This window comes from Gavialis gangeticus, unplaced genomic scaffold (genome assembly GCF_001723915.1).
Source record: "Gavialis gangeticus isolate Ggan-Ray unplaced genomic scaffold, GavGan_comp1, whole genome shotgun sequence".
Taxonomy (NCBI): Eukaryota; Metazoa; Chordata; order Crocodylia; family Gavialidae; genus Gavialis; species Gavialis gangeticus.
In genome coordinates this window covers 71933757-71945066 of record NW_017729032.1, presented here as the reverse complement: position 1 = coordinate 71945066, position 11310 = coordinate 71933757, and the positions used below count along the sequence as shown (strand labels likewise).

Below are 11310 nucleotides of genomic sequence, written 5' to 3'. Positions count from 1 at the left end.
GCTAACCCTTGGCCCAGGTGTGCCTCCCCCGGGGCCCGAAGGGGGCCCGGCTGGGAGGTTGCTGTTCTGGTCCCTACTTAGGAAGTTAGCTGAAATGGTTTCTGTGTAAACAGGGTATAAGAGCATTTAGTATGAAAACATTTTAATGAATGTAGGATATTTCTCCAAGATTGAAGTAAAAAAAGTTCTGGCTAAAGGGAATTCCTTTCAGCAAGGGCTGGTGTAGCAGCAGGGTAACAATTGCTATTTTTACTTCAGCCTGTAGTCAAAGTCCTTTGTATTTCTCAGTCCATTGGAAATGGTTCTCAAGTCGATTATCTTCCACTTAAAATTGTCAGAGCACAGCAGTACTGTCATACCCTAGGATGCATTTTCTGTTCAGGGGATACCTATCTCTTTTGTGGGATAACTATACTGACTTCAAGCAGCGGAGTGCTCTCTACTTTGAGAGATTTGTAGCTACCAAGATATGCTGCTACAGTGCTGCGTGAGAGAGAATCTGGGTTGGAATCTCCAGTTTACTGAATTTAAGCCCTGCAAAATTCAGTTTTCCTGCTCCAGAATTTAAATCAAGCTTGCTGTGGAGTACCTGGGGCCATACATAAAGTGTTTGAGCAGTAGGAGGGACATTGGTGAGACTCCTGTATGGTGGTGGTGGCGGTTGTTGTGTTGTTTTTTGGCTCGAATGACACAAGTACAGATTTAGTCATCTGCTTGGTAAGAGGTGGTGGAGAGGTAGGGAGAGTAAGATGTATGCTTCTATTCATGGGCCCCCTCTATAATGGGGGCCATCCAAAGAGCTCTTTCACCTTCATTTGCTATTTTTAACTAAATACTTGAGTTTTCTGTTTTAAACACATGGATATTCTGGTCACTGAAATTTGAATTCTGTATAAAATTGTTCATATCCAAGCTACAAGTGGCATGGTTTGTGATAATTAACCATATTTTTTTTTCCAGATTCCTCCTAATAAAATAGATTATGAATATAGTGAACTTATTTTATACCAGAATCAAGTGATGAGAGAGGCAGATCTGTTTCAAGAGTCTTTAGAACATATAGAAACATATGAGAAACAAATATGTGATAAGCTCATAGTAGAAGAAATCAGAGGTAAGTCGCTTTTTTCGCCATCTTTTGCCTCAAAACTTAAGTGTAATAGTAGAAGTTTTGCTAAAACGATTCAGTAAATTTGACAATAAAAGTTCAGAGGAAGGAGCCCAAACTGTCTCCTGGGTTTTGCATATGTGGTGCACCATGGGATGTATATTGAAACCTTAAAAGATGATCCATAAAGAAATTATTTCAAATGTATCAATACTAGATTTATAATTTGGTAGTTTGTTCACAATAAACCTCAGCAAGCTAGAGTGGTATAATCTGATACAGGATGACAATATATTTGGATGTGAAATGGCACTCCTTACCACTAAGGACAATTCATGGGTGTTGCATATATGTTAAAGACACTAACTAATGTATGTATGTTTAGTAAATTTTCATAAGTCAGAACTAGAATAATCAGTTTCTACTTGCTTGTATCTGCAAGTAAGTAACTGAATGCACTGTTTGTACTGAAAGTGGTGGTTTCATGCTTGAAATACTAGGTTCTGTCATCCATTTAACTACATCCAAAAGAAAAATGTCAGTGTTCTGTTTCAGTTACAAGTCATGCACTGCTTTCATCAAGTGGAGTCATTTAAAATATATACAGTTTTGACATAGTCAGCATTTTTAGATATTCCTTGTCCATTAAGTTGTATAACCATTTTGTCAGTCTACCTATAAAAGCTGACATTGCAATTTAACGTAAAATATGGGTATATAGCGGCTGGCCACCAATTGTCACAGCCACCTATTGCATTGTTAAGGAGCTTTTGTTCTGGCTCTTTCACGTGCTTATTTTTTTATTAGTCTGAGAGAACCCTGAGAAGAGAAAGTTGGGGAGGGAGTCACTGGCTGTTTGACACTGGGGAAGTACCTACTAAAGGTTGGCTTCCCCTACCCACAACTTGCTGACGGTTCCTTATCCAGTTGGTAGCACCAGTTCCTAGATGCTGTCATCTGTGACTAGCCAGTGTATCTCTCTTTCTGACCAGTAAAATGGCCCATGTACAAGGAGATAGGGGAGCAAATAGAGGACTTAAGTTACGCAAAAGATGCAAAGCCATTTAAGTGCCAAATAGGGGAGATGGCTGACTCCAAAATACTGATTGTAGCTTCTTACAGCAACCTGAAATCAAAATGAGAGCCAATCGTGTTTAAGTGCCTAGACTTCCTTGCGTGATGCTTCTACTGATATCCTGTAATCCTCCCTTATATCACTTGTATGCAGATAGCTTGACTTGTGGTTTTTTGTGAGGACCCAAACTCAGAATATCCTGCATATGCTTCAGTAAAGTCTCAGACTTAGTATTACATCTTTCTTGGCCAATTACACAAATCCAGTACCTGTAAGCTTTATTTCCCAGTAATTTGGGGTATTATTTTCAAGTCTAAGTGAGCAAAGTTAGTTTTGTAAATCCAGCAGCCAAACAAAAGTATAACTGCCCTTATTTCAGAAGTTCTGAATACCCGCAAAGTCCATGCCCTTGGGGGGCAGTATACATCTCTGAAGAATCAAGCCACCTTTGGTTTGATATCAACAGACAATTTACTGGGCTTAATTTTAAACATCTTTTTTTTTTTTTTTACCATTTTAGCCATAAGCCACAAGTAGACTTCCCATTTAATTGAGGTTTGTGTAACTGCATTATTTTAGGAGAAATGCTATTGAAGTTGGGAAGACTAAAAGAAGCTGGTGAAGTATATAAAGAACTAATTGATCGGAATGCAGAAAACTGGTATTATTATGAAGGTTTGGAAAAGGCTATACAACCTAGTAAGTAATGCTGCTAATTTCTACCACTTAAGCAATTATTAATCAAATAATGTTCAATTTAATGTTGCAAAAAAGTTAAAACTTGGCAGAAAAGAATTGTGTGTCTTCTGAACTAGAACATTTGGTAGTCACATTTTACTGAATTAGAAGTGTATTCACTGAAAACTTATCTCTGTGTAAATACCAACACCAAGGGTTTCTTTAAAGGTCAAAGTTAAGGATGGCTATTTGTCATGTGCCTGCTAGAGCTGCTTTTCCCTGGCACATGCTTCTTTGAAAATGGAGCCATGAGTTACTACTCCCTGACTCATGAAGTAGATTGATGCTATCATGTTACATGAATGTGCTTTTATGAAGTTGTCAGCTTGCAAAAGGCTTGTAGAAAATTTTCTATTTAACCCAAGCACAGATAATGTATTGCTTTAATTTCCTTTGGGATGAATTTTTAAAGGTGCTTCATTTTAACACAAATTACCCTTCTTGTGGAAGAAAGGGGAATAGAAATAACAAGGATATTTAATATGTCTAAGCTAACTCCTATGCTTATTCTGCTGTTCCACATAAAATAATTTTGAACCCTTTTTGAAAATTAATTATTGGGACACCAGGTACCTGTAACTAAAATTGGAATGTTAAATTTTCTTAAATATTTACCTCCTTATCAATTAACAAGAGGTGTTTCCTCATAAATAATACGTGTATATAAAGTGCATATAACACAGTAGACTACAACACAAAGACTTATGGGATTTATTCTGATGACATCATAAATCATAAGACCATAAGAATGTTATTAATTGATATTATACAGGTATTACACTTTCATACATCTTAGGTTTTTTTCTAAATATAAGGAAACATTATAAAACCTAAAATTGTCAAGGTATATAAGGTTTTCAGATGTGGTTGGAGATTGAGTAAAAACAAATGATAGCAGTGTTAGTTTGAAGTCTGTGTACTATGTTATGTAGACACCATGGTTAACCTTTGTGTGTGGATCATTGTATCCAAATTGTTTTGCTTAGTACCTATAGATTTAAACTGGCAAAGAACTAGATTATTGAGTTGATATAACAAATACTTTTCACTGTCAACATGTAATTATTCCTAAATAATTCATTTAGATTTGTAGTGTATATTTCATATATACAATTCCTGTATTGACTTGAACTAGGATAATGATAAAACTAATAACACTACTTTATTTTTTAGGTGGTCTTAGGACTATTTCCTCCCCCATGGTAAGTTCTGGAGCTCCAACTTGTGATTTAAAATAGGGTTTTTATATGCTTTAGTTCCAATTTAAGCATTTATTTGAATTTCTTCCTCTTAGAATTATGTATACCTGGGGCCAATAGATAACATGCTTTTTCTTCCTGCCTTCAGAGCTGAGACATGAGGCTTTGTTTATGAAACGAAGGCCCAGGCATGACTACTAAACACTTGTTGTAATGTAGACTATAGATTTTTTTTTGATTTTTTTTTTTTTTTTTTTTTTTAAATTTTTTTTTTTTTTTTTTTTTTTAAATTTTTTTTTTTTTTTTTTTTTTTTTTTTTTTTAAACTTTCAGCTTTACTTCAATTTCTTAATGAACTTGGAACACTTTTGACAAAATTTATCTTATGATTGTGAAAATAACATTAAAAAAAACATAGATCGGTTCTTTTGACATTATAACCACATTGGAGCTCCAAAGCATATTATGGGGGAATTGGGAGGAGTGGGAAGAAAGTCTAATGTGAAAACAAAACTACTTAAACTTGATATGATATTGTGTTACAATTGGTAGTATTGTCACCTTTTTGCTACTGCCAACAGAATTTTTGTATTAGGTCATAGCTGTATATTTGCATATCAACATTCTTAAAAAAAGGTTAGCATTGTCATCCTTCAGATCCTTTAAATATTTCTTATAAGTCAAGGATATTGGGAAAAAAATATAGAAAGCCATTTATTTTACAAATATCAGAGCGCTCTTTCACAATCAAGTGTCAGAAGAAAAGTATACTTCCTGTGGTATTACTTTTGTATGTTTTATGCATTAGATACTGTAATGCATTATACCTCTGGATTAATCAATGGGTTTGATTAAATTAAAATTTACTGAGACATTGAAATTTTGTTTTTAACTAAGTTCATACCTTTGCCTAAGTAAAGCTAATTAAATTGTTATTCTTTAAAAAAAATATGTGTAGTTTTTTTTCTCCATCATATCTTATATCTATTATATCTACTGATAATAGGCACCTTAGAAGAGAGGCTTCAAATTTATGAAGAAGTTAGCAAAAGACATCCCAGAGCAGTTTCACCTAGAAGATTACCTTTAAACTTTGTTTCAGGTAACAAATTCCATATCTGTTCCATAATACTTTTTCATTCTTTTTAAGTTGTCGCCATCAGTCCCTAAATTTTGGGTATCTGTTTATTACACCTATTTCAGAAACTGGAAGACTTGTGCACCTTTGTTATAGACATGTCAGTAGTATATTTCAAAAGTTAGGCATTCTAAAGCAGCAGTACCAGCTACATAACTTTGCCTTTACTGATAAAACTGCAATGCAGTGCTCTGAACTGTAATGCATATGGCTTAAAAGCAAAGGCCAAGTTAATGTTCTTCAAATAAGATGCAAAACTGTAGTAAGCTGTTGTATTAAGGAACTAGATCTAACTTTATGTTTGTTTAAATATTTATAGACTCTGATAACATTCAACTTCCATTTTATGGAGGGGAAAGAATACAATTGTAGAGTTTTTTGTTTTTGTATTATTGACTGACAGATGAAGTTTGTCTTTGCAAAGTTTAGAGGGAGCCCAAGTAAAAACTGCAAGAGCTACGTAGTGTTCAGGATTCAAACAAACTACCATGCAGTCTTCTTTACAATGTTCTCTCTTTTTAAAAAAAAATCTTTTAAAATATGGTTGGTAGTAAACTATCTCAAACTGAAGTTTAAGCATTTCTTTTGGGTTACTCTGAGCCCCTTGAAACTGCTGTATATGAGATCAAAATTAATCAGTGGTAGAATGGGGTTAATTTCATGATACACCAGACAGGCTGTCTTTAGGGAAGTGTTCAGGAAAACCTTCAGCCTTTAAACTGCACCAAAGTACAATGTTTTGTGACAGAATTACTATAATTCAGCTAAGTCTGAAAAAGCACTTTGTTATGCAGGTAACTTGGCAAGGAGTGCCAGCTCAAAGGTAGATCGGCAAAGCTTTCCAGTATGAGGTGCTTAGTTTTTGTGCTGTGCTGTAGATAACTTTTTTCAAATACTTTGATATAATTTTATAGAACTATGCAATATTAATATTCAATATAGAAAAATCCTTTGTACTGAAACTTGGGACAAAAGTATTCTCAATTCTGGAGGGAACTTTTCTAAAATAGAAAAAGATGAGCCAATCTTTAAATTGGAAAAGAGCAAATTACTTTTTGAGTTTTGCCTGAGTACATCTGAGACATAATGTAACTGGTATATTTGTAATACTAGCAGAAACTTTTTTGTAAATTAATCTTACATCTGCATTCACTTGCAAATGGAGACTATGACAGCACACATTTCCGGAAACCTGTCTCTAGGGCTTCATCTTTAAAACTGTAGGTTATAAGATCAGATTGTTTAGCATAGCAACTCATCCCTGAAAGCACTATCCGGCCTGATGAAATTACTCTATCTTTTGTTTTGTTGCTCTTGGACTCTAAATGTGTTTTTTGTTTTGTATGTTTGTTTTGCTTTAAATATTTCTGTGACTGCCACAACAAATAAAGCTACTTTTCATGCCCCTGAAGTTTCTCAGGTTTTCCATTTTCTAGGTGGTTGTTGTTGTTGGGTTTTTTTTGTTTTTGTTTTTTTTAAGAACAGGTGGTCCAAAATCAAGTTGTTAATTTTTCAGATTGGTTTGAGGAGTCTACTGTTTATCCTCTAATAGCCAATGTCATTTATTTATTCCACTATATAGCAAATGGAGAAAGAAAACACGAAATTACAGGGAAATATACTGCCATCCTATTGAAGAATTTTCATAATTAGGAAAACTTCTTAATATCAACATGGATGTTCTTTCAATGGACTGCATTATTACATTCAGCAATATTCTATTAATGGGTAATACGTATAGTTATAAAGACTCATTGCCCATTGTGAGCAGTGCTTAAATGAAAGCAAGATAATCCTCTCACAAATTGGAGATGGCTCAAAGGATATTTCACATGGTTGCCATTTTATAATGTTTTGTAAAATACAAGATTATTTTTTAAAATTATAATCTAATTTGTTTTTGTGTGTTTGCTGAACACAGTTCACTCTTTGACTACAGTGATAGCCATAAAATATTTTTCAGTCCAATAAATGCTTATTTTAATGTCTGTACCGAATCTGTTTTCCCAGTTGACTCATCCATATATTTTTGTGACTACTGCAGGTCAGGAATTTTCCAACAAAACAGCATTTTGTTGGAAAATGTTGATTTGTAGAAACCTAGTTATTTTTTGCAGGAACGTGTCTACCATTTTCAGCAGGATAGAATTTATGATCAAAATCAGGTTCTGAATTCTACTCTCTGATGTAGAACTGAGATTTCAACCTCAGTCTCTCTCAACCCTGGTGAGTGCCTACTGCCAAGCTGGTGGCTGTTCTGTTATGGGTTTCTCAGTCTTTCCTTTTGGAGTTGTTCTTCTTTGTATAAATATTTACTGGAACAGAGAATTAACCTTTATTTTCCCATAATCCAGCTGAGCATCCTAACCACCAGTCACTAGAGTTGCTATTTTTTGTTAACCCAATAAATATTTATCCATATGTAAGACTTTGTAGCCTGGTGGTTAGGGGTACTCGTAGGGTATGAGGGCCCCAAGGTTCAAGTCCCTCCTTTACTGCTTCAGCCACAGGGAAGAATTAGAGAAATACACCCCAGAATAGCTAGTATTTTAGAGAAACATGCATCAAGATAGCTAGAACTCTTAATAGTCTCATTTTGTTGTGAAGCAGGGGATAAAAAGTTGAAATTGCAAAAACTTGCATGCTGTAGCGAAGCAGTTTCCCATCCTCTTCTTCATGAAAGTACTGATTTGGAGAAACTGTAGTGCCATTAGGTTTCTGGAAAAGACATCACAATAAATATTATAGTTTTTGTCCACAAATTAATTGAAATAAGCATTTCATTAATTTTTCCCCAATATTTTGATAAAGAAGGACATGATCTTGACCTCTTAGTCTTCTGATCAACTAAGTTTTATAAAATCATTTCTAACAGTTGTATCTCAAATCATGGTCCCATAAATATCTTGTGTGGAGTTTTTTCTTTCCCTTTTTTTCCTGTGTGACCCTTTTCTTTGAGGGACAAGTTAAATGTCTCCCTCTATCTCCTCTAAATAACTGAAAAGAGTAGTCAAAATAATGCCTCTTTGTAGGGTCTTCCAATTACTGGAGGTTAACACAGAGTTATATGAATGTAAGCACTGCTCAGTATACAACACTCAAAACTGTTGAAGTATAACAAAGTACACTTTTGTTTCTAGGTGAAAAATTTAGAGAACTAATGGATAAGTTCCTGAGGGTTAACTTCAGTAAAGGCTGCCCACCTTTGTTTACCACTTTGAAATCATTGTATTACAATCCAGAAAAGGTAAAATTTAGTATTTATTCAGTTTTCATTAAGTCTTATGTATTTACTTACTATATTAGTTAAGTATATTAATATATAGTATACTATATAAAAATCCTGTAGTTTATAGATAAGTGTGATTTGATATTTTCCTGTTTAGTTAGCTCATACCTTATTTATCACTTAGTAGCTTTTACACTTGTACTGAATACTTACATTTCTGTAGCCAGTTTAGTGAAATTGCAATGGTCAGAATCTGCTTATGTTCATAAGTTTACAAAAAGTCAAAGATAAACAAAGATTAATTTAAAATAAACTGTATTCTTTGTCTTTGGCTACAAGTGTTAGGTGGTTTCAACTTATGGCTTATGATGTCACCAGAAATCCTGATTATTTTTTCTTTTTTTTTATTTTAAATACAACACAACTGGTTTATGGTGTATGGTCACTTTTGAATTGTGTTAATATAGTTGTATTTGCCACAGATACTTGCATCCAGTTTCTGTCTGGCTAAATTCTATTTAGTGTTACACTTGTTTAGGTCTAGTGTCTCTAGGGGATTTAAGTGCAACACCAGCATACTATATTATAGCTTTTGTTTCCCTCTTTCCACCGCCCCTCCCCCTCAAAATATCAGTTAAGATATATTTGGGTACGGTTTGCTGTGAAGATTTATCATCATACTTAAAGGGATTCTTCTTCAGTAGATAGAAAAGAAAAATGCAGGTTTACCTAGTGAAACACCTGTATCTGTAGGAAAAGCATATTGACTATTAATAACTTTAGTTAGATGCTCCTGTACTTGGAAAAACTAAATATCCAGTTTCTGTTTGCTCTCTTCAGTGAGTGGATATTTTCTGGTTTAATTAGGCTATTCTTTTTTAAAGATTTCTTTGCTAATATTCCTAATTTCATGATACTACTAGTGGATACCATTATCGGAACGTATAGTTGACTAGGTATAGACAAATGTACCTTTTTTTTAGCTGCTTTAAAAAGGGGAGAGAGACCTGCTGTTTGCAAGAACAAGTTAGCTTGTTACATATGTGTGATCCTGTAGCAATACAAGTGATCGAACTTGCCCCAATTTTGACTCTAAATTAAGCAGTGTTAAATTTGGAGAGGTTTTGCTATTGTTCTGTTGCTATATTTGCAGATGTAGCAGCTCCACAGTAACAGTTTATATACAAATCTGTTGATATTGTTACAGTTGTAATATATCTCTTGTGTTGAAGTGATTTAAAAAAAAATCTTTTGTACAGCTTGTATAGTACAGGCTATTCTACAATGCATAATATGTTTCAAGTTTTCTTAAAATTATCAGGAAACGAGTTGATTTCTGTCTGCTGTTTTTAAATAGTACTTAGCGATAAAGCAATGCCATGCAGTGGTGCACAGCGAATTATGACATCATAACTGTGATATTTTCTTAGGTGGTGAAAGTAAAACACAGGTAACTTTTTGGGTACAGTAACCTGGAACTTTTGACAAATTAAGCAAGTAGGGAAAAACATATGATGCTGACTTGTTAGTTCATAGAAAAGGTTGTTTTGGTGGGTTGATGTTGTTTTTTGAGTCTTGCAATGATAAAACGGTTACTTTTTGTCATTCAGCTACTTTAAGTACGTGTGAAAATTATCATTTAGCACAAGAACTTTGATCAAACCATACCAAGAAACATGCACAAAAATTACCTAGCAGGGATGCACTAAGTTTATAAACAAAGCTTCAGAGACAAGTAATTATAGGTTAATAATAATACTGTTGCAGTTTTATGGGACATCTGGCTTGAGATAAATTAACAAACACAGAGAACTTACCTGAAAAAATGTTAAAAATGTGGGGAATCTATGGAACCTGGAATTGCAACAAACAACTCTTAACCCTGATTCCAAATATAAAGTTTATAGGTTGTGTCCAAAATAGGAACAGCCTGCATTATGGTTCATATAAGAAGAATTCCAGGTCCGTTGCTTTTCTAGCACTATAAAATCTACAGTGAATGGGAGTGCACTTTTAGCAGCCAGTGCATCAGTTGACCAGCAACCTGGAAGTAGTCACAAAAAATAAGATAGGCAAACTTCTGAATTTGTTTTCTTTTTTGAGAAGCCATTATTGTCTGACAGACCACGATCAGTTAAACGTGTTGCATGTTACTTTTGATGTCAAACCCCCTTCAGAAGTAAACTGATAAATATATTTGCATCTCTAACAACAGATATGTGGTAGATCCAGCAACTTAGAATTATGCATTTGGATATTGTGTTTCTGTTTAACTTGCAGAATTACAAAACTTTGTTTTGATCAGTATGCTTTTTTATGTTTAGAAAATGGATCATCTCACAAAGAATTTCTGTGTTTGTGATTATTTCATAAACTCTTCTTTCAATTAGTGTATTTTTAAAAAAAAGTATGGGAGGAGATTGTTTTGGGGGAAATTATAACTATCCTGATAGTAAGTGCCATGTTAGAGAAGATCATTATACATCTCTCAGATGATTCAGTCACTGATGCTTCAGTGAATAATGTCCACAATACCTCTGGGTTTGTAATACTGTGCTGTTATAGGGTGCTGAACTTAATTCCAGTTTTAGATAATATTGTGCTTATAGTATTACTAATTTGAATATATCAAAAAGATGTGAGAGACTTAACTCAAACTGCTCTTTCTCTTTTCTGGTACATGATAGTATGTTACAGAAGATCTTCTAAATATTACATTATACAATACAATTTAAAATGCACCAAGTTGTGGGACTTTTACACTTTCTTTGAAAGACTACTATATAACTTTTAATAGAGTTCCCAGTCAGGAAGCTTTTCTCTC

At 34.0% G+C, this 11310-nt stretch overlaps 1 protein-coding gene across 3 annotated transcripts in view; it reads left to right on the top strand.

The window, feature by feature from the left end:
* The window catches only part of NAA16 (N(alpha)-acetyltransferase 16, NatA auxiliary subunit), a 126592-nt gene that overhangs the window by 60971 nt on the left and 54311 nt on the right, over window positions 1-11310 (top strand). For all 3 annotated transcript variants that reach the window (XM_019524836.1, XM_019524837.1, XM_019524838.1), the window contains 4 exons: window positions 961-1114; window positions 2763-2882; window positions 5126-5221; window positions 8398-8504. In XM_019524836.1, coding sequence (XP_019380381.1) covers window positions 961-1114; window positions 2763-2882; window positions 5126-5221; window positions 8398-8504 — 477 coding nt within the window. The remainder of the gene's footprint in view (window positions 1-960; window positions 1115-2762; window positions 2883-5125; window positions 5222-8397; window positions 8505-11310) is intronic.